Source organism: Malaclemys terrapin, chromosome 6 (assembly GCF_027887155.1).
Source record: "Malaclemys terrapin pileata isolate rMalTer1 chromosome 6, rMalTer1.hap1, whole genome shotgun sequence".
NCBI lineage: Eukaryota > Metazoa > Chordata > Testudines > Emydidae > Malaclemys > Malaclemys terrapin.
This window is the reverse complement of record NC_071510.1, coordinates 30,626,674-30,651,239: the sequence shown is the minus strand read 5'-3', so window position 1 is coordinate 30,651,239 and position 24,566 is coordinate 30,626,674. Positions and strand designations below refer to the sequence as shown.

General features: G+C 42.6%; 1 protein-coding gene across 3 annotated transcripts in view; it reads right to left on the bottom strand.

Moving 5' to 3' along the window:
* Nucleotides 1-24,566, bottom strand: part of ADAMTSL1 (ADAMTS like 1) — a 697,981-nt gene that overhangs the window by 170,231 nt on the left and 503,184 nt on the right. For all 3 annotated transcript variants that reach the window (XM_054032714.1, XM_054032715.1, XM_054032716.1), the window contains 3 exons: nucleotides 10,300-10,426; nucleotides 3,216-3,290; nucleotides 1,107-1,264 (listed from right to left, as the gene is read on the bottom strand). In XM_054032714.1, the coding sequence (XP_053888689.1) occupies nucleotides 1,107-1,264; nucleotides 3,216-3,290; nucleotides 10,300-10,426 (360 nt within the window). The remainder of the gene's footprint in view (nucleotides 1-1,106; nucleotides 1,265-3,215; nucleotides 3,291-10,299; nucleotides 10,427-24,566) is intronic.

Sequence of the window (24,566 nt, the reverse complement as noted above, 5' to 3'; positions counted from 1 at the left end):
ATATACAATCAGTGCTGTGGGGTGACATTTAGGGGGTTGAACTGCTCTCTTTAAACTATTCCCGCCTTTGACCAGGAAGATACAACTTCAGCTTGTTTTCCTTTGGCTCTTTGTTCACCAGACACTTTTGGTTGCGGGGTCTGGACTGGATTAGGGGCCGCTACCATGCTGAGAGAGACAGAGGACAGTGCTCTAGTGCAGTGCTCCAATTCAATCCAATCACCTATCACATTTTCCAATACAGCATTCATACTTCCAGCTGCCACAAGGTCATCAGCATTAGCTTAAATCAAACATCCTCTGGCTCTAGGTCCCATGATGAAAAATTTATGGAGTCCTGGACATGGTACAAGTTTTACAGCTTTATGGATGAAATTCTTCAGGTCTCTCTGACCTACTGAAAAAAGGTTTTATTTTATTGTAATCCCCAAACGTTCAGTTTTGTGTGTGCGTTTTTCCTACAGAATGTGTGCATTGCTTCCAGCAATGTGTTTTGTATTACCTGGAAGAACAGAAAAGCACTAATGGGAGGAAACAACTTGATTCTTATTGCCAGTGCAACACAAAACAGAACCTCCAAACAATACAATGGCTTCTTGACCAAAGCCATCCTGCTTACCTTGGGGTCTTGGAGCCTAGTTCTCTACTCTATTACACCCATTTTACACTTTCAGTGGGGCTAAACTGGTATAAAAAACAGCATAATGGAGTGAAAACTCGGGCCCTCGGTCTTTTTTTTTTTTTTCATGTCACAAGCTAAGTAAGCTGCTTGGCTTTCAGTTTATACCTATCCCAGACAGCATCCATGGAAAGTAATCTGCCTTCTCTTGCCATTAATCCATCTTTTGTGTGTAAGACACACATGGAATGTGTGTTCCTCTCCATAAACTCAGTCTCCTTCCCAAGGAACTTCCAGTGAAACTTTTATAATCTATTTATCAAGAAATTCAGAGAGGGTGCAGGAAATAGCCTTCTCTAAGCCCTAGATATAAACATTTCCTGGCAAAGGATGCTGTCTAGGAAAGATCCCTGTGGTCTTTCTGCTGCACCAACCTGGTTTCACTTTGGGCTTTTGTTTTTACAAAGCCATGTTTGGGCCACCTCACCTTGACTGTGAAGTCTGCACTGAGAGGCCCAGATATTCTCAGTATCTCCTTGTCCGGAAACTTCTGGAAGTCGACGCTAGAATTGTCCACCAAGAAGGAGCCTGTGGAGCTGAGGCTGTTTTCGCCCTTCACACCTTGTAGAGTCTTGGTTTCCAAATCTGACAACCACAAAAAAGATTATCCAGAGCAGGCAAGCACCTGACAGTGACAAAATAATAATACCATGGGGATGGAGTGTAATAAATAGTAAAGGAAAACCAGGCCCAAATTAACCAACGTGCACTCAGTGCCTCTCGGGGGGCGAGGGGGCAACCACCAGATTTGTGTGGCTGGCATTGGAACTGAGCAAAACTGATTGGCGTTGTGGCCTTGTACAAAGGGTCACAGAGCCACTCAGGTTTGGCCTGGATGCCCCTCCATCATGACGGGGAAGTGGGTGGGGAGAGTGGGATTGGTCAGGACAAATTTGAGTGAGTGGCGTTGTGCCAAGTGATCCAAATCCAAATCTCAACCTAGTGACTTCATCTATGCCCCACTATCCCAAATCTTCGCTGAGGCAACATCTCATTCCAAAATAAAAAAAGATCCTGGATTGACCTTTTCTCTCTTCTAAAAATTTCCTCGCTTGGCTGCCATACAGCTTAATTCTATTGCGAACGTTTGCTAAGTTGGGAAAGAGCATATACGCTGGGAGAGAAGGCAGGAGCAAGGGAAGAGGGAAAGTAATTTACAGGGAAAGGAATAACAACTACACTAGAGCAGGCCAGGAATACCCGACAGTCCACTTAAAAATTATGCATTTCAGAGGATTTGAACTTTTAAGAAAATGTTATGTATTTTTTGTTCTAGTTTATAACCTGTAATTTGCTGGTCATTATTCACAGCTCTAAATCTAAACAGCTATAAAAAGATTATTAAGTAACTACTGCTGTCTCAACACAAATAGCAGATCATATACTGGGATTTCCAAACACCCTTTCCATTGTACCAGGATGCAAGCACTTTGGCATGATTGCCTGTGCATTTCAGCTCTGTGCTATTACTGGTGCTCTGTTAACGTTGACATATGGCTTGCTGTCTCTTACTGGGGTCTACGCTGTCAGAAAGGTGTATCCAAACTTAAGGGAAAAAAACCACTACAGTATTTTGTAATTGCCCCAAATGCTACATCTTACCAGTTACACCACTTTGAGTGTTTGGGGTTATTATTAGAGAATACTGCAGCATTCTCTTCTATAAAAGCATGGGCAGCATACTCAGCTCACTTCAGTTTTGATCTATCTTCAGTGCCACTGCTGAAAAGGAGGCAGCAGGTGGCTGGCTACTGCACGGGTATGAAAGAGAGGGGAAGAGTACAAAGAGCTTTACTGCCCTGCCTTGTGTCCTTGCCCACAGACCAGTCAAAGCTGTGTTCTCCTGAGTGTAGAGAATGTTCTCTGCTTGCACGCTCTGGGGTACATGTCATTCCAAAAGGTACAGGGAGGAAGCAGGGCCATCGTCCCGTCTCCCGCTCCCTCCACACCAGCGGCAGATGTTGCAACCATGAAAGGGTTAGTCTAATAGTCAGTGGGCTCATCCCCGCTGGGCAGGGTGACTCCTTAACTGCACAATTTGGCTCTACACATGTGTATCTTTTCTATTCTTCTCACCATAGATGAATGGGGAGGGGGTATGTGGGATAAAAAGAGCAAGAGATTTGCATACGAACAGAAGCATGTGCTAAACTCATGAGCAGTTTGATGACAGAGCTCAGTAGCAGGGAAGCTTGTCCTCTAACCTCCTCAGTATCTCTGCAGTCAGTGGGATTTTTTTTTTTAAACAGAAGTGCTTGTCATCGAACGAGTCAGCCAAAAGATGAACACACAGAAATGGTGGAAAAATTGTGGAGTGACAGAAAGATTCTGAGCCTCTGGCCACATTCTACTCTCAGATGCATATGTAAGTCCACTGATTTCACTGGGATTGTCCAGAGCACCTGAAGGCAGGATTCTGTCCCGTGTTGAAATCAGTGATTTGAGAGAAAGAAACCAGACATTTCTGTTGTAAATAAAACACCAGAGGATACCAAGGCTCTTATAAAGCAACACCACGCTGGCTTTTTCTACTTACGTAAGTGATCAGGTCCTTTCAACACTAGACGAACATGCCTACTTCCATAGGGAACAGCGACAACTGTATCTTCCGCTGCAGAGAAATGCAAAAATGCATGGAGTCAGTAAGCAAAGGAAGCCTTCCTGTCTCCAACCAATCATTGAAAGAGCTGTTCACAGGAAAATTAAAAGCCAAGCGTTTGGTACCATAACCCTTCCACCCCCACTCCCGCCAAAGTCCTGACAAAAGGCAAAGGTCAGCAGTCATCTTAAAGGGATGTTCACATTCCGACTTACTGATGTTATTTATACTCCACTATTACCCAAGTGTCTAAAGAGGGACTGACAGTTTTTTATTTCACCTGGCCTCCAATTAAAACAAAGCATATCTTACTCTTCCAAATTATTTTGGCATGTATATTTGTGCTGAATTAGGGAAGTATAAAAATATTCAAATGTTCAAAGGGAAAAGTTAAAACACTGAACTCTAGAACTCCCTGTTCGTTCACATGCCACATGATCCTCTCCCAGCTGAACCCCCAAAACCCTTTCCCTTCCACATGCCTTAGCATGCCATGTGATCTCCCAGCTAAACTCTGCAACTCCTTCCTGTCTCACAGCACACCCTACTAAGCCATGCCCCTATTGTGATGGTCTAATTGTGTTTTCCTTTCCATACCATCCCCAAAAAGCCATGGTAGTACACAGGCCCATTAGACCTGCAGCATAAACAGGCTTTTGGGGCCTGATTCTGCACCATTGAAGTCATTGGGAGCTTTGCCATGGACTTCAATGGAAGCCATTTTGCGCCCTTAATGAGTCCAAGGCAGTAGTCACTTTAACCTGCTCTCTCCTGCTGTTTACATGCTACTGTTAGACCAATGAAGCTAAAGAACCAACTATCTCAATAGCATCTTGGTGCTCTGCGGGGGTACAGGAGGGGAGAGTGTTGTGGCTCCAGAGAGCAGATTCCTCACCTTCCTTCTAATCAGCTGCTAAGCCAGGCAGACAGGAGAGGGCTCAGCTACACTCAGTAGCAGCCTCAGGCTGTTCCGTCCTCCTCTCTCTGCTTCCTGTCTCTCTCCCTCCTCTCGAGCTCAATGCTGACAGTTGGGGGCAGGAATCAAAACAGTGTTGTCCCCCTCAAAGCTGAAATTTGCACGGGAATGCAACCCCCATAAAAATTATTCCCAGGTTGAATCATGTGACTCCCTTCGACTAGGAGCTGTGAGGCCTTGCTTTGAAAGCAGCAGGGTGCTATTTTGGCACGTGAAAGCAACACAGCCAGTAAGAGGCTAGCTTTCATCTGAAGATCTGAACTGTCACCGGGACTTTTTGAACAGTGGTCAGACATTGGCAAGGAAAATAAAAAGATTTACAGTACTCAGGCCCAACCCTGGATCCTAGAATGATGAGCATTTCTATTAAAAACAACCGATCGTGAAATAGTTAACAAGGTCAACATTTTAATTGTCATTATTGTGGTTCAGAATCAACACCCTGTTGTGATGACTAGGGCAGTTCAAACATCTCTTAGAATTATTCTTTCTGTCTGCAGGCTCAGGAAGATGACATGTGTTCTGTTCTCTCTTCTGTTTTATTCATAACAACAACAGCCAAAAAGTTATCCACTATATGACACTGCCTCACAATGATTTTCCATAAAGGAAAGCTTTGGGTTCTTCGTAGATATATTTAAAATGTTGCAGACAGTGGGGAAAAGGTTGATGGAGCCTTTAAAACTACATCTATGAACATTTTTAGTACAAATGTATGTTCATAAAAGTTAATGGACTGAGAGTGCTGAAAATAGAAAGTCTCTGTTTACCCATAGGTCATGGAAAGTGCAAGCAAAGACAAACTCTCCATTTTAGCCCTCAGTGTGCTCAACTCTGCCTTAAAAGGGCTCCCCCCTCCATGATTCCCCACCCTTACTCTTTTGCAAAAAGTGATTCAGTGTCCACACTACTCTATGACCCTCTGATGACCAGATATTAGCACCTCTGTCATATTCAGTGTATAGTTATGGAGTCTGTTTATAAGCCAAGTTAAAGTCTTGTAACTCAGTTCACCGAGTCATGTCACCGTCTAGACTTGTAGGTGTAAGACCAGTTCAGTATTTACAATACTTTCTATCTAGCTGCCCGATCAATACGACATAAATCTCATCTGGTCCAGACACCACAAAACTGTTCCCTTTTTTGGCCCGGTGCAGCTTTCATAGCATGAGTGAAACCCTGAATAGAAGATACAGCTTTCATTTATGATTGGTTGGAATATCACTAAAGAAAACTTTCTTCCTAGGGAAAATATTTGGGAGCCATTAAGTCCATAATCAACTTAGGACAGTCAGTGCTGGGAAAAAGTTCAGCAAGCTTCCCTGCTGATGTCCTAAAGGATCTTTTATCAGCTGATGCCACTTTATTTTTGTGGAACAGTGGCCAAATAAGAGCTGACAGTATGTGTACGTGCATGGCAAGGAGAGGTGGAGAAGGAGGAGTGGGAAGCTGGAGGAGGAAAAGATAGGGATTCTTTTATACAGTAATGATAATAAGTTCATTCAATCAAAATTTGATTATCCAAACCCTGGTTAACTAGAACACTTTCTTATCCAAGGTTTGGATATGTCCCTAGGGGTTTGCTGAAAAATTGTTCAAAAGATCTCCCAAATACTCTAGGACCAGATCCTAGAAGCAGCACAAGTCTGAGCTGGGGTCCAACCTACCAGACTGATCTCTTCTGCAGCACAATTGTGCAGAACCCTTAGACTCTGCGGGGCTAAAGCTCCAGTCTCGGGGAGCTCCTACACTTTGCAGAATAGAAGCTGCAAAGCCAGCTAGACTTGGTGAAGCCGGATAGTGTCTATAATTGGGAGAGCAGCCCAGAGGATTTGAACACTGTGTTCAGGGTTTCCTGATGCTAATTAGTGAAAATTATCCCAGCAGATTTTGAAAGCTATTACCCTAACCCAAAATAATCCAAGGCTTCAGGTGTCCTCTGAGACCTTTAGAAAATTGAAGTTAAAACAGTCAACTGTGTTCTGTAATGTATCCTGCATATGTGTGTGTCTGGTATCATTCATGATAGCAAACACAAATTTATTTCATTTTTACACATAGGTTCTTGTTCAATTATTTGACCAGCTATAGATTCTTACCTGTTTCACTATGTATTAACAGATTTCCCTGTTACCCTTGTGACAATAATGTTTAAGGAACCCAGTAGCACAAGTATTTTTCCTTGCATGAGATTCATGACTATGACATATAGTTTCCCTGCTTAACCAGTTTTCTGAGTGGGTTTCAGAAAACAGAATATAGTGTCACGTTTCCAAAAATGTTAATATTCCCTTTACAAATGTTATATTTAAAAAAATCACTAGACCTCCCCATCTGTATTAGAAATCTTATTGTTCAGTAGCTCACACTGACAGGGTTCCTTTTGTTTTATGAGTTTTGTGCTGAAGAAAATAGAGAAAATTGTCCCAGCAGATTTTGAAAACTGATTAGTGTCAGGATACTTTGAACACAGTCTTCAAATTAAAGACTTACTAATGTGCCATGGAACAATTGGAAAATCTTATTGTTTAAAGACCACTCAGCTTATATCACATAACTTCTTTGCATTCTTTCTCTCTCCATTTTATTACTAGGGATATAATTCACCTACTCTTGTTGCTTATTCTCCATGTGAAATCATAGTACGCTCTTTGTGAACTAGCATCTCTCCAGGGGATTCCTTATTATCATAGCACATCCTGGAAAGTTTCAGCTTATGTAAAGCAGCAGCAAGACAGTAGGGCCATTTCTTGGGGCTTATGAGCTTATGAGGAGGAGAAGGGAAGTGGACACATTCCTCCCTCATCCCCAAGAAGAGACATGGTGGGAGTGGGAGAACACCTGGTGATTGAACCCTCAGACAAACAATATGGAGAAAAGAGGATCAACTGGCTGCCCTATGAAGCTGAATGGAGAGAGGGTGGGGAAGAACATGAGGCCTCTGGCTCCTTCCTCAGAAGATACCTAAAGGTATTGTGAAGAGGGAGCCCTGGCCTGATGGGTGGAGGGAGACAGAGGAATTGTGGAGGGGATACAAAAGTCCATGATCCACCCAAGTGTTGATGTTTCAAGAGCATGCATAGAAATCCAAAGTCAGATCAATTCTCCTGGCTTTGGGTTTTGATGCAAAAACTCTGTGCAGTCCTACCAATGATACTCATGCTTAAGGGCAGGAGCAGAAAAATAATTAACCCCCCATTGTCTAGTAGCATTATATGGGGATGGTGGACCTGTAACTACATTTGAAGTATGTGAGAAAGACAAGGTATATAAAGTAATATCTTTTATTGGACCAACCTCTGTTGGTGAAAGGTACAAGCATTCCAACTACACCTCTACCCTGATATAACGTGACCCGATATAACATGAATTCGGATATAACGCGGTAAAGCAGCGCTTCCGGGAGGGGGGGAGGCTGCGCACTCCGGTGGCTCAAACCAAGTTCGATACAACACGGTTTCACCTATAACGCAGTAAGATTTTTTGGCTCCTGAGGACAGCGTTATATCAAGGTAGAGGTGTATACAAAATTCTTCTTCAAGACCTGAAGAACGAATGCGTTCTTTTGTACCAAAATCTTGTAATTATCTTAATGGGTGAAAAAGGGCATCAGCACAGCTGTTTCTCCTGTAGAAAAATGCAGGGGGGAAATCAAGGACACATCTTTTCCTACCCTGCTGCATTTCAATTGCTGATGCCTTTGGCACAGATATACTGTCCCTATAAATACTGAGGAAGTCATTTCTGTAGCAAGTGCTAACTGCTTTAAAGCTCTGTGAACCTCTTCCCTTTCTGGTATTATCCTTCCTCCACCTATCTGCATGGTATAAACAGTGTGGAGAACAGAGATAGATACAAGCACCAAGAGAAAATGAATTCAGTGTGATGAGCACAACAGCACGTTTGGGATGGTTTTGAGAAAATAAACCATTTCCACCAACTCTTAGCACACTAGAAAAAAGCCGCTGCCCAATTCCTCCAGCACAGCCTGAGAAATGCATGTTTGTAAATGTTCCAACGACCATCAAGGGTAATAAAATCATACACATGCCCAAGGGACACCTACGATGACTTCTAGCCACCTGCTTCACATATACTCCTACTGATTCTTCCTATCTCACATAACAACATGGCTCAAAAGTCTCTTATTGCTGCCCTCAGAGCTTTTCCTGGGGGACACAGGAAAGAAGCATGAGAAAAGAAACGTGTCCTTCCTGGGTCAACCAATTCTTTTTAAAGAGAAGGCCTGAGATTAAACTGGCCATTACTCAAAAGTCACCACGCATCCCAGAGAACAGACTAAGCCCCGATCCTGTGAACACTTAAGTACATGCATATATTTTACTCTTGGAATTAGTCCTACTAACTTGAGTGGGGCTATTCAGATGAGGAAAGTTATCCGTGTGCTTAACTGCTTGCAGGATCAAGGTCTAAGGGCCCAATTCTGCCTTCAGACAGGCATGCATGACCTGCACTGGGTGAAATTTTTGGTCAAATAGTAAATTTGTTGAAAAACACAGTTTTGGGGCCACTGAAAATATTTGCAAATGTTGGTAAAATCAATTATTCCCTCAGTTCTATGCAGGACTCCAGTTTGCTCCTCTGGAAGTTACACAGGTATATCTGAGAGGGCTCTAACAAAATTTCTTAACCTGGTTTTTCTTGTCAGATGTTTGATGCGTCCTGAATGATATGGAGGGAGGTTACCTTGTACCTCGCCGTCATGTATGTGTTTCTGCCTGTTGTTTCTTGTCTTATACTTAATTGCAAGCTTTTTGGATCAGGGACTGCATTTTAGTTATGTGTTTGTACAGTGTCAACAGTGCCCTGATGTTCGATGGAGGCCGTTAGGTATTACTACAGTACAAATAAATGATGATAAAAATGAGCTATTCATAAAATATATTTGTAAAGACATTCAGAAGTGATTTCAAGTCTGAGGACTGCGCAATCTGCTCGTGAACATTTCAGAGGCGAGATTCCACTCCTTGCTTTGCTATGAATTATTCCCTCAGCTCTGCCATATGCAGTCCTACCTCAACAATGCCAACTCCTTCCACAGATGATTCCTTCCCCTCCTCTGTACAACAGAAGGTCTCAGCCATCTCCCTCCCACCTCAGCTAGCACATTAAGATGCAGAAGGTCACTGTGCTAATGAGTGGTGTGTGCTGTGCTCCCTGCTCAACAAGTTATTCTCTGACAGAGTAAAGATGATTCTGTAAACAAACACCTCTCATTGTTCCCCACAGAAACCAAATGCAAATATAAAGAGCAAGATATCCAACAGGAATCCACAAATGTACATACACACACTCACAGGAAATTAGTGTTATTTGAAACGTTTAGATCATGTACCATCCAGCATTTAAAAAAAAAGGATGATAAAAATATAGATCTGGCCCATGTAACTCCAATGGAACTCACTGAAAGAGTAAAGCAGGTGCAGGTATTGTAGGAAAAAGCATGAGCTCCCTTAGGGTTAGGCTCAACTTGTAGCATAAAGGGCAGCATAGCTACACCATCCCAAGAGGAGCTCTGTTGTAGAAATGTGCCCCAGAAAGACATGACAATTCCTCCCCTGCTCCCCCTGGTGCTGGTGGAGTAGCATAAGTTACTTCTTCACCCCTATACAGGATGCAACACACTCCAGGCTATGTGCCCAACCAGCTAACCTGAGTAGTGAGTGGAGTGGATGAAGCCAACCCTCTTCCCATTCCCTACTCACTATCTTGAAAGGGGGAGTAACGGGCAAGAAGTCCCTGCTTTCCCACTCTCTTCCCTCTGCAGACAGCACCACAATCTGAGCAGTTCTTACTTAGCCAAGAAGGGTTATTGAGGATGGGGAGGACATGGACTGACTCTACCTTACTCCCCTGCATGGCTTAATAAGGCCTGGGGACAATCTAGCCCTTAAGAAGCTTGTGTACTTCAATAAGAGGAGGAAAGTTGGCATTTTACCCGTCTACTTGTCCCTCTGACACCTCATCACCACTTTCAGTTCGGAGGGCTTGTTCTACCCTTTGAGGTTAAAGTCAACAGCTTACGTTTATTTGCTGAGAGCTGGGATTTATACTGGCCTCGAACCAGCCGGCAGGTGGACCCATCGCCATTGCAGACCCCACAGTTATCTTCCTTGACAGTGCTTCCCAGCTGGTGATCACAGCCAACGATCTGACAAGAAAGAAAGATGTGCAGTTCAAACTGAGCACCTACTGACTGCTGGATACATCTCTGCAACTAATTACCGCCAAATTTCTCTCACATCATCTCCAGAGGGCCATAAAGTACATTAGCAATGAAAGAATCTGAATGAATCTGGCTGAGAGCTTCAACTGAACTCAGGAGCTAGATACTCGGCAGGTCTGCACTAAATGGCTTTTGCAGTTCAGAGAAGGAAAAAGCATGTTGATTTTTTTAGGGTCTTGTGAATGCTTCTTGGTAACTGTCCTATCAGAGATAATGTTTTTAAAAGGTTTATAAAGTAAAATAAATGATTCTAGTTAGACTGATAGATACATACAGAACAGATAACTAAAAAGCTCTGCTGTGATCCCAGTAGTGTCTTACCTGATATGCAGTTGGGAAAGCCATGTGGTTTTAATTACATTTGACAATAATCCCATTCCACACAATCAAAGCCAGCGTTCGGATAATGTTAAGGATTTGATGAAGGAGGGGAAGAATGGTTAACACAAAGGACTGAGAGCCAGGAGATCTGGATTCTATTCCCAGCTCTGCAAAAGGCTGTCTCTCTTTGGGCAAATCATTTTAGTTAAAAATTTTAAACTTGGGTGAACAAACTGGGCTCCTAAATCCAGATGTAAGCTCCTAAACAACCTATAGTGCCCACTGAAGTAAACAGGATTTAAACTTTAAGCCAGGGGTGAATTTGGCCTTTTATCTGAACTGATCCTGGACCTGAAATTATGGAGTTTCACCCAACATTGTTTTAAAGCCAAGAAAATAAGCAAGTCCATATTACACACATTAAATAAGCATGAAAGGCCTCCTAGCACTCTGGCTTTCAAAGCCAGCCATGGACCAGGTTTGTACATAAAATTCTTTTCTACAGTGTTTGTGCTAAGACTTCAAGCCAAATTTAGAATAGATGTAAACAGTAGTGAGTTATGAATAAAGTGTTAACCTTAATGCTAAATCTGCATGCTTTTGTGGGCTTCAGTTAAATTCAAAGTGCCAAATTTTAGAAGGCGATTACAACAGGTGCAGCTGTAAAAATGTATGCTCATCAGCTGGGCTCATAAAAACACACATGTACATGTGCAAATTGGGTTACTGAGCACTAAAATAATGGTGCATGCAAATGGGTTTTTAGACATGAGTCCCTGACTTATACGTGCATATGGTTGTTTGTGTTTTGCTGGGCTTTGCTGAAGCAAGGGGTGTTCTCATTATTTTTGTCTGTTCCCCCTTTTATGTTCTCCTGGGAAAAATGTTGAACCTGTTTAATGTTATGACTTAATATTAACTTTTTAGTGGTTTAGTTTCTCTCTCTTTTTTTTAAAACTTAAAAATTGTGTAGTAACTGTGATCCAGGGAGTCCCTCAATGCCAACTGGCAGAGGGCACACCGTACCATAACTCACATCAGGCCTGACACACTCATTGCCCCAACACACTCTTGTCATAATCTGTATCTAAAAGGTGTCATATTAGGTATCATATGCAAACTAGTAACATGCTGGTCAAAAATATGTACGGGAGGTGTATAAAGAATTAGAGATGTGTAATGGAAATATGTTCTCAGAAGGTGTTTTGCAAGCAGGGCATACACGCAGCCTGTCCTAAACAAAGGAATGCTGTTTTGCCTGTCTTCCTGTGTATTCACTGTAAATTGATCCAGGTAACATCTGAGAGGACAATGAAAAGCAATGAAAGACCTCTGAACAATCACAGGGGATGGAGCCTGCACCCTCAGGAAGCCTTCTAGGTTCTTGAAACAGAGATAATAGCAAAGGCAGAAAGCCATTTTGGCATCCATGATAGGGGACAAGGATGACCAACGTCCTAGGAGATCACAAAAAGTGGATCCTCTTAACCTAACAAAAAGAATAGCTGGAATTGACTATAGGTGAGAAATCTGCTTAGATAAAGATTACAAAGTGCTGAAATTAAGTTTTAGTCACTAGAAAGCATGTTTTGTTTGACTTGTAACAATAACTGCTTTTTCTGTTCTACTTATTATAACTTAAATAGATGTTCTTTGTTAATGAACATATTCTTGGTTTTATTACAAAACCATCTCAGTGCTGTACACTAAACTGAGGGGTGAAGTCCTCAGCTACACGAACAGGCAGATGTGCTCTGCCTCCTGCGAGACTGTAAACTTAATACCTCCTGTGAGTAACCAGTGAGCGGCACTGGGTGCTGCAGGGTAAATGGTTTTGGGGGGGATCGGGACCAGAAGCGCTGTTGGTGTCACCCTGCCAGGAGTAACCAGGCTGATGGAAGCTAGGCTGAGGCCATTGTGCTGCAAAGAAGCTACTGGTGTCAGGGCAATGAGCTAAAGCTGCACAGCACAGATACACCCCGGGTTACAGGTCAGATGGTGACAGAGCCCCTTACTGGTCTGAGTGAACCCCCAGAGTGTCACAATAATAATAGTGATATTACTCCGTACAGTGAAAGCTCCTGGAATTAACGTTGGTCACATCAACACACTATGTAGACATTTTAAAACACAATGGGGTCAAATTCAGGCTGGATGGAAGCAGACCCAATTTCTTTGACTTCACCCACTTCAACCCTGTTCAATTTGGCATACTATACTTCTGTGTGAGGCCATAATGACGCTATAGAAGCTAACAAAGGCCACGGGGTAAACGTTAAACATGTTTGATCAGATATACATGTACAAAAACTGCCAAGATCTAAAGACACACTGTTCAGCTTTGTAACAATGTCAGATAAAGGTGAAATAATCAAGTTTATAGTTACTTCTAACCTGGCTGGAAACTACTTAATCCATTTGAAGCTCCTGCATATATGTTTATGAATCCTGTGGGCAGAGCCATAATAGACCTAATTTTACATTGTCAATCTTGACCCTATGTCTAAGGCCTTGTCTACATACAAACTTGCACAAAAATAACTAAACTGGTTTTAATTGGCACTTTTTGTTATTTCAGTGCAAATTCTGTGTGTGGACAGTTTTATTCTGAAATAAATATACACACACAGGCTTGCACTGAAACAACAAAAAGTGTGAATTACAACTGATCAGTCAGGCTATATATGGAGTTTTTTTGCCCCCATATTAGGACACTAGGATATGAAATCAGATTGATACAACGGCATGATTGAAATGCTTTTGCATGGAGCTGGATTACAGCCCACACCTACATACTAGGCAAATAGGCTCCTGTTGAAAATCCTGATGCCAGAGGATCTGCAGGCATTTCCCCTTCCTAGATCCTGGCACTATACAACAATTTAAAGGTATGCTCTACAATGGAATGCAAATCTAAATGTGCCCACGCATACCTCATACTGTAAAGCACATCTGAATTCCTTCGGTGTGAAAGGGCCTGGATATAAAAACAAATTCTGTTCCATCCATCCAATTTCAACATCAACTTTTATCCCCTTAAGCCTTCATAACTTTGCATGTGACTCATCAACAATCATATCACCTCCGGCTGTGATCTTATTATATCTCATTTATAAATTGAGCAATGTTGGACCAGGTCAGTACTTGGATGGAAGACTGCCAAGGAAAACCTCAGGTGCTGAAGGAAGTTGTGTTTGTGATTCAGTATTATTTTTGAAACAGTATGGAGTCATTGCCCCAGCAAGGCACTTTTCTGCTGGAAGTGCTGTATTTTAAATGGGACAAAACAGCATTCTCTAACCACTTGTGATCCTAAAAATTCTATGGCACTGTATACAAGATCAGAGATGTTAACCTCACTGTCTTGGCCAAATTCTAGTTTAGATCATTATATTCTGCCTAAGTAAGTTCCTCTGCAGCTTTAACTGGACACAGTATTTTTCTTCAGTTCTTCTCCTAAATTGCTGCCCAATTTTGTTGTTATTTATGTCAATGTATTTAAAATATCCCCATCCAAAACTCTGGGCCCCTATACAGATTATAATAAAAAAAATCCTCAACAGATGAACTGGACCAATTGTTCCTTACAAGACAACAACTGGACCAAAATTAAAAATGCCCTCCCCCCCCCCCCGAAAAAACGTTCCCTCCAACTCATTCTTCACCCCCTCTCGGCTCCAGGAAAAGCCTGGGAAAACAGATGTGTTTATCTGTTAAATGGCTGCCACGTTCCATTCCCCAGAAGTATCTGTATTTAAGTGAGGTGGCTGGGGGTGAGGGGAGAAATGGGGAGAAATGATTTCTGCACAGTTTGTAATGAGCTTGGTGATTCTTTAGGATGAAAAAAGATGTAGAAAATCCTCTTGTGGCGTTTATAGGAAAGAAACTGTACAAGTTGGGGCTGTGCTTGAATATGGTAAGTCAACCTAAAAAAACCCACAGAGTTCCTGAAATACTAAGGAGGCTGAAGCAACTCATCTACGAGTATAGATCTCTCATTTCCTCCACTAGCAGAGGGAATCTAGTTCTGGTGGAGCTGGGGTAGGGACATGCCAGTTCTGTAACATTATTTTCACCTCCCTAGGACCTCACAAGGTCCTCTGCAAGGATCAAGACCAGAAAGAGGGTGAGAGCGGGGCTATGGATATGACCATGGTCCATGGCATTGTATCCCCAGAAACCTGCACAGAATCAATGAGGAATGCAATGCTCACTCAGTCAGCACTCTTCCTTGTCCATCTCGGTGATGTGAATCAATTCTAGAGAAGAGGTTCTGGGGTAATGCACATCAGTGCATTCACAGGAGCACAACTCCTAGAGAAATCCTTCTGCCATCGAGTCCAGGATCAGTTGGGTTGAAATGGCTATGAAGTATTGCCAAGGCACAGGGCTCCTGGGCAGATTATTCCCAACCATCTGTAGTCAGGACAAACTACTGAAAAGTGTACCGTTGGAGATGATGTATGGCCAGAGTTTGGCCCATGAGGGAGAATGGGGCCATGAGGCACTTGATCTACAACTCCCCTGAGGCACCGTGACTGCTCAGGTGGACAGAGATTAATGTCACCATGACGTGAAACAAAAAACTTCTGAATGATAAAATTGCATGATTTTTCATTCCACAAAAAGTTTTGAAATTTCGACTTTTAATTAATGATGAAAACAAATGTCAAAAAATTGGAATTTCCCCTGGATGGAAATTCTGCTTTTTGATTAATTTTAGTTCTGACCTTCATAGATCTCAGGAGAATATGGAATATAGGGAGATGAATCCCTGCCCATTTCACAAAGGGTGGGGAAAGGAAAACCTGCCTTATCTCACCCAGATAGGGTGATGAAGTATAAACTTTGCAAGTTGAAATTCTTGGAGTTTCTAATCCCTTCAATACACTCTCACAGTGCTGGGACAACCTGTGCACTGCAATATGCTACAGCATAAAATGTCACAAGTAGCAATCATGACATTCATTTTGGGCCTGATCCCAAACCCATTGAAATCAACACGAAGGCCATTATTACGTCAGTGGATTTTGGATCAGGCCCTTATTTATTTTTATAGGCATTTCTATGGCGCTTATGGCTGTAGTACATTTAATAGTATGAGGTGCTTGAATACATCATGTCAAGCCTTGGAGGCACCCCAGACTTTGTATAATATAAGGAAGATGACAGCTACTTTGCACACCATACAACATTGGGGAAAATCACCAGTTAGATCAACAATAGTGTTTGCTCTCTGCACAACAGATGTTAGCAAGTGTGTCATCTTCTGACAGTGCACACCCTTAGCCGAGCTGACTTTTAACTCTCCTTTTGGGTTTAGTAAAGAAATAGCCCAACAAGAAAAAGCCAGAACAATAACAGCTCAGCCTCAGTTGGCTCAGACTATATTGTTCTCTGGATGCAGCACAATGGCTCTGCTCAGAGGCAAAGATTCAATATTGCGTTTTAGGCTGAAGTCCCATACTTCGTGCTGCGTTGGATTCCCTCCCACCACCATACTTGACTGAACTGACAGCAAAGTAAGTTGGAAGAGTTGGGATACTCCTGACATTTAGCTACATACATAAAAATATTTTTACAAGACACAACATGAGAAAGGAAGGCCATTGAGCTAACAGAGCAAACTAGGGTGACCAGATATCCTGATTTTATAGGGACAGTCCCGATATTTGGGCTCCTATTATATAGGCTCCTATTACCCTCCTGATTTTTCACACTTGCTGTCTGGTCACGCTAGAGCAAACTGCTTTTGTGCAGTTTAAAGATACCAAATGGAAGGTCTGAGAAGATGACTTAGAGCTGAGTGTGTGTTGCCCTGGTGGACATGAACTCCGGCTCTGCTTAGCAGTCTTTTCCAGGAATAAAACTGCACCAGCAATGACATGTTCTGGTTGAATCCTGCCTGCCTGAAAATGCCCTGGAGTAAGTTTTCGTAATCATTTCTTTTCAGCATTGAGAAATCTTGGGCAGGAAATAATATGATAAAAGTAAGCTTGCAAATCTAGCCAATTATAAATAAATCTGCTTTCCAAAGGCCCTGTCTACATTACAAATACAAACAGCTAAAACCCCGTTAGCAACACTATTATCCCTAAGCTGGTTACAAATAAGGGGCCAAAGCCTTGATTTATGTAAATTGACATAGCTCAATTGAAGTCAATGGAGCTGTGACCATTTACAAACAGCTGAGGATCTGGCCCATGGGTTCAATTTAGACCTTAACCATGTTTTATAATCAGGCTGACACATTATGTGCCCTTGAACTTTAGTCTATTTATGAAATAGGACTAAGGTCCAAGTTACTCTGAAAACTCATACCATGTTTGTTACTGGGTTATGGGATCACTGAATTGTAGCCTTATATTCCTGGTCATTGCTGCATCTGCAGTGCAGCTATGCAGTCCACTTACATTCTGCATTTGCACTTTTTGCATTTGCTCTCAATATTTTTAAAATACAGCCTTAATATAGTAAGTATGAGAGCTGAATTTGGCCTGCAGAGCCTTTGTCTCAGATGATTTATTACTGGTGATGACATCCAAGGAGGAAAGAACCTTTTGCGATACAGATTCCAAGGTGAATTTTGTAGAGTTAGCAGTAAGAAAACACACTTTTGATTTGTAAATTGAGTACAGTTTCTATAGAATTTGTTGAAAAACAAACATGGAACCCCACAAAATCATTTCTATAATTACCTTTTAAAACTGAATTGCATTTTAATATTGCTACCATATTTCTCTCCATCTCCTACTGTCATTATTATTATTCATTATTTGTATTATAGTTGCACCAGGAGTCCCAGTCATGGACTCAGGGTCCCATTGTGGTAGGCTCTGAACAAACACACCTGTAACCGGGCGCAAACTCACCCGGCAGCGCCTCCTGCTGGTCGTCTCGGGGAATTAGCTTCCAGCCTCCAGAGCTCTGTTGGGCTTCTGGCTCGCAGCCTCTTATAGGGACCAGCTGGGCCTGATTGGGGCATGGCCCCAGCTGTTACTGCCTCCCCAATCAGCCCAGGCTTTCCTTCACAGCCTCAGCCCTCTCCCAGGGCTGGCTTTAACCCTTCCAGGGCTGGAGCGGGCAACTGCCCCGCTACAACACCAAAAAGATGGTCCCTGACCCAAAGATTTTACAATCTAAGTTTGCTCTGCCTTTCTACCTATTATTTAGTAACCCTTTGTTGAGCCCAGACTATGACCTTAAGGGACTGCATGCAGATGCCAGGGTCCATGCTGCAGAATCAAAACCCAGGAGACAAAACAGCTAGTTATAGTAGTAGGAAAAACACTGTAGACATTCCCAGTGGTCAGAGAGGGGAGGCATCAGGGCCGGCTCCAGGGTTTTGGCCGCCCCAAGCAACCAAAAAAAAAAAAAGCCGCGATCGCGATCTGCGGCGGCAATTCGGGGGGAGGTCCTTCGCTCCGAGCAGGAGTGAGGGACCGTCCGCCGAATTGCTGCCGAACAGTTGGACATGCCTCCCCTCTCCGAAGTGGCCACCCAAAGCACCTGCTTGGTAAGCTGGTGCCTGGAGCCAGCCCTGGGAGGCATGGTGGCCATCATGCATCTTCTGTTACAAGTTACCCCATATTTAGAGGCTTCACATTTACTAAGCAATCCTCAGCAAAGAGAAATGAATTTTAAAAAGATGTAGCCTCCTTGTGAAACCACCCTTGATTTAAATGAAAATCATCAGAGGTCACCCTTCCTATGTGAAAAATGTTGCCTTTTCAGGCTCAACTGTTATTAGTACAGTAACTCCTCACTTAACATTGTAGTTATGTTCCTGAAAAATGCGACTTTAAGTGAAACAATGTTAAGTGAATCCAATTTCCCCATAAGAATTTATGTAAATAGGGGGCAGGGGATTAGGTTCCAGGGAAATTTTTTTTGCCAGACAAAAGACAATATATATACGTTTTATACAAACAATTTAATACTGCAATGATGATTGTGAAGCCAGAGGGTGGAAGAGGGTGGGATATTTCCCAGGGAATGCCTTACTGCTAAATGATGAACTAGCACTCGGCTGAGCCCTCAAGGGTTAACATGTTGTTAATGTAGCCTCACACTCTACAAGGCAGCAAGGATGGAGGGAGTGGAGACAGCATGGCAGAGAGAGAGAGACAGAGACACACCCTGTGTGAGAGAGAGAGCCATGCATTGCCCGTTTAAATACACTGACCCCACTCTAAGTACATTGCCTTAAGTAGATCAGCAACTAGAGACAGCAGCTACTGCCAGCAAGCTCCCTCTGTCCTGAGCACTGTCGTGTCTCTCCCCCCCCACCCCCTCACCCCCACACTCTGTGGAGACGAGATACAGGAGTGGGAGGCAGGAGCAGAGGGAGGGGGACACCCTGACATTAGCACCCCCACCACCACCACCCTTCACAGCAAGCAGGAGGCTCCTGGGAGCAGCTTCAAGGCAGAGGGCAGGAGCAGCACAGGGTAGTGGGGGGAGGGACACCTGAACTGGCCGGCAATTGATAGCCTGCTGGACGGCTGCCGCACAGGGAATTTAAGGGGCTTCCAGTAGACAAAGCAGGCGGCTGCCAAACAACATTATAAGGGAGCATTGTGCAACTTTAAATGAGCATGGTCTCTAATTGATCAGCAACGTAACAATGAAACAACATTAACCTGGATGACTTTAAGTGAGAAGTTACTGTAGAACATAGGCAACCTACCCATTGGGGCTAGTCCACAGACAAGGACACAAGAGTCTGGGAACAGAAAAGCATAGTTTGTTAGCTTTCTGGTTACAAAGAAATCCAGAAGCTGTCACATTCTATAATAGGCACCATTTAAACAGGAAACAGTCCCCAGTGACTTATAAGCAGAGGATGAGAGGAAAAAACTGCTGTGGAAGAAAAAGGCTTCTGTAATGTTTACTAACTCTTTTCCTTTATTTTACTCGGTCACTTTGTTCACAGTTTTCTTTCTTTGTTTTGCTTCAGTTTGGTTCTGTGGACTCTACTTTGCCAGAGCAAAAATAATTTTCTGGCTTTATCCCCTGGACACTCAGTAAAGTCTATGGGTTGAATGTTAGTGGTAGTGTTGACAAGTGAGAATGTAAGTGACTTTTAAAAAAAAATAACAACTCGACTGTAGTAGATTCCTCCTGAAATATTTACTGGTTCCCTCTGTAGGAATCCTGCAGGTCCCTCCCTTGGATAGTTAGCTCATTTAACTTTTTGAGGGGAAAAAGATGCCAGGTTTTCCAGAGGAGCAGGAAAATATTCCAGCAGAAGATCCAAGAATTATCTAGCACAGGACAGTATAAATTAAAACACAATGTTACAAAATGGTCAGGGCAACTCTGCACCAACATCCTCAGAACAATGTGCCCTAAGAAGTTGAAAGTTATATAAAAAGTCTGCCCTCCAGTATCACTCTGGTCTCCCAGACTGTGAAGTATTAGAATAGTGAGAGCATTTAATTTGCCCTTGTTTCCCATTACACTGAATGTGATCCTTTGTCAATGGTGATGACTTCATGGCATACTTGGATATCTCCACTGAGCCCTCTTTTCTCTTGGGCATACATGCTTTCTGTTTAAACACAGGGCTCTTTTGTTGATAGGAGCCAGTCTTCTATCCTGATGATAATGTGGATCCTGCTGGAGGACGTCGTTATTGACAGAGACAATGCTAATGCAAGCCTTTCTGATGCTGCAGTCCAACAAGCAACCTGTCCCCTTGAACAAATTATATCCACAGCTCACAGACTTAGAGATCCCAGGTCACTGAGCCATTAATAAGACTCCCTGTGCTGTATCATTAAGCAATATGGTATCACAGCCTAACCTCCATGCTGTAACGGAATAAGTGCGTGAAAAAGGAATGAGATTCTCAACTATTTCAGGGGACTATGGCCTAATCCTGGGAGCTTTGCCATCAACTTCAACGAGAGTACAATCAACCCTATGTCCCCTTCTTTGTAGATTCTTAAAACTGCTGCTCATTACAGATATCTCAGTGCAGGTCACACAGCATTCTGTACATGACTAAGTTCATTAAGAAAAGATACCTTCTGAGGAAAATAATCAGAGCACCTTCTTCCAGCTCAGCAGGGGATGACAGACATTCCCGACTCTATCATGACCCTGAGAGAACAGGTCTCACCTGGAGCTATCACTTTTTAAGCATCTCCCAATTCTTTTTTCTGAGAAACTTCCCCAGGAATCCTCAAATATTGCAACGTCTTTCCATACAGAAAAGGAAGGTGTGACATGTCTCTCTCTCTCTGGAGCTCTTCAGTGCTATACCTTGCAGCAGACAGAGGGCTCACTTCTGAACACCACAAAGTACTCATTCTATTGAGTCACACGAACACATTGCTGCTGCAGTGCTGCCAATCCCGACTGGCTTACAATGGGAAGATCTAAGCTCCGGGCCTGGAGAGAAAGGACCAAGCTAATGACTCAAATTCTGATTCTTCCACATGGCAGGGTCTAGATCAGTGGTCTCCAAAGTGGGGTGCATGTACTTTAGGGGGTGCGCAAAAGGATCCTTGGGCAGCAGGAGGAGCGTTTTTTTCTTTTGCTTCATCCAAGCAGCTTATTTATTTATTTATTTTGGCTACGGCAAAAATGGTAGAGCCAGCGCGGCAGGGGGTGCGTGCTCAAGATTTTTTTACTGATAGGGGTGCGCGATCAAAAAAGTGTTAAGACCACTGTTCTAGAGCACCTATTCTCCTGCTAGCCCATACCACATGTATGTTGGTAGCTGGCACCATGATGGTTATATATGCATATAAGTGCATAGCCCTGGCAGACTAGAAAACCTGTTGTGCTCTTGACTTCATTCCTTTAGGGACGGTGCTGAAACTACACTGAGAAAAGGCTATTTCTCCATGACAGAATGATGATTTTAAACAACAAACTCAAAAATTAAACTACCTTACACACAAAAGGTCTTTAGATGGGGATGAAGGTAATGGAGAATGCTGTCCAAGGGTATGTCTAGACTCCAAGCTAGAGGCGTGATTCCCAACTTGAGGAGAGCAATGAGCTAGTGTGCTACAAATAGAATGTAGCCGAGGCAGTGTGAGGGTTGAGATAGGCGCCCCAAGTACATGCCCATCAGAGATGCTAGGCATGTACTCAAGGCAGCTAGTCCCTTGTGATGCCCAGGCCACTGCAGCTACACTCGGTTTTTAGCATGCAAGCAAGATGAGAGTGTGACGGTTTAGATCACAGAAACCCTCTTGGGAATTGCCACCTGATGTGCCAAGACTACTTCTACCCCTGCTTTCCCTGCCAGCTCGGGGCCCCAGCACCCTGTCTTGCTGAGCCAGACACTCCCGTCTACTTCAACAAAGACCTAGGGTCTGAATTACTTGCCCCAAAGCTGCAGGTTTACCTGAAAGCAGTTAACAGAAGTGTTCCTGTCTTTAACACTCAGATGCCCAACTTCCAATGGGGTCTAAACCCAAATAAATCCGTTTTACCCTGCATAAAGCTTATACAGGGTAAACTCATAAATTGTTTGCCCTCTATAACACTGATAGAGAGATATGCACAGTTGTTTGCTCCCCCAGGTATTAATACATACTCTGAGTTAATTAATAAGTAAAAAGTGATTTTATTAAATACAGAAAGTAGGATTTAAGTGGTTCCAAGTAGTAACAGATGGAACAAAGTAAGTCACCAAGCAAAATAAAATAAAATACGCAAATCTATGTCTAATCAAACCGAATACAGATAAGATCCTCACCAGTTCCAGAATGCTCCCTTTTACAGACTAATCTTCTTTTAGCCTGGGTCCAGCAATCACTCACACCCCTTGCACACTGTCCTTTGTTCCAGTTTCTTTCAAGTATTCTGGGGGGTGGAGAGGGTCTCTCTTTAGCCAGCTGAAGACAAAATGGAGGGGTCCCCCAGGGGTTTAAATAGACTCTCTCTTGTGGGTGGAGACCCCCTCCTCACTCCTATGCAAAGTCCAGCTCCAAGATGGAGTTTAGGAGTCACCTGGGCAAGTCACATGTCCATGCATGACTCTCAGTTGTTACAGGTAGCATCCATTGTTTACATGCTACCTTGAACATCCTCAAGTAGACTTCCTATGTGGATTGGAGCATTCCAAGAACCATTGTCCTTTAAATGTTTCTTGATTAGGTACTTAATTTCAACATTCCTTTCTCCAGGAACTGACCAAATCCTCTACTAAGGTTATTTAGAAATCAAGCCAGTACACAGCCAACATTCATAACATTCATAACTTTGAATACAAAAATGATACATACAAATAGGATTAATACATTCAGTAGATCATAACCTTTACGGAGATATGTTACATGGCATATGTAGCATAAAACACATTCTAAGCATATCTCCATAAAGCCTTATGGGAGGTACCATCACAGAGAGCTAACACAAGTGCATCTCCTCGAGCTGGGAATCACCCCTCCCCCTCAGTACCCTAAACATTCAAAAGGCAATTAGTGATTTTGGGTGCCTCAATTTTCAGGTGCCCAAGCTGAGACAACATAAAAGCACCTGATTTTCAGAGGATGCTTTCAGAGAGTCAGCACTCTCTGAAAATGAGGCCCCATTCAGATGTCTCAAGTTGGCAACTAAAAATCGAGGCACCCCAAAATCATCAGTAACTTTTTGAAGATATAAGTCTGGGAGCCTAGCACATACTTCAAGAGTCATGAGGCTATCATGATCAGCACAGGAGGATGTTATGCCAAGATAAAACTGATTAAGGACTGATCCCATCACTAATGCTTTCTAAATTTTTGGGAAGGTAGCCACCCTTGTACCTAGGAACTACAATAATGGGTGCATTACAAATGTCAAAGTTCCCATTTAAGAGGAAAAATTAAATTACCAAAAAAGGAACCAAGGCAGCTGAATTACAGGAGACTGAAAACTATGCTTTGTTTTAAATGCTTTCTTTCATTTTAGTCTGGCTTCTGCACTACTTCTGTCATTGCCTTGAGAAAAGAAAGAAAAATTATCAACAGTAGCAGCTGGCAAGGAGAAATGAAGTCCCTAAAAATGAACAGATATTGACAGCAGCCCAAATGCTGGTTGTTAGATAATTAACCAGAGTGTGTTTATTTCCAGTTCACCATCAAAGGGCCTGTGATAACTGTTCCACTCCAGCCTCTCTCGCCATGGGAAGTGAAAAGCAACAACCCAAGTATGACAATCTCAGGGCTCAGTTACACTGAAACTTCAGTCACACTTAGTTGTCATGGATAGTTAACATGCTGTATTTAATGATATGGACACCTGCCATGCCTGGTCTGAAAATAATGGTGGTAAGTGTTTAACAGCACTTTGCTGAAGCATATAAGAATATTTGCTACAATCATAGTCATGATTTTGCAGGGTGTGCAGGGGTAACAACAACAAAAGAGGAAAAAAAACACTGGTGAAAAATACACTTACATAAAAAAGAAATCATTGAAATGAATGGTACACACAGAACAGGAGAAAGAGAATGAAGAGAGGAAGTAGAAAATAAAGCAGTCTGGAACTTTAGTAATCTTAAACAATTATAGACAATTGTATTTATTCTTCATGTGTTCTGTTTTTTTTTTAATTCTTTTTATATCGTCCCAAACCTTACCACATTATCATTCAATCAATATATCATCTGAAAGGAAGCCATTTCTCCCGTCTACTGAAACTAATCTTTTACTATTGGTGGATCTGGATCCATTATCTTGGTAGTGGTACAACAACTTTTCCAAACATCATACTGGTAGTGTTACATGCTTCTTCAACT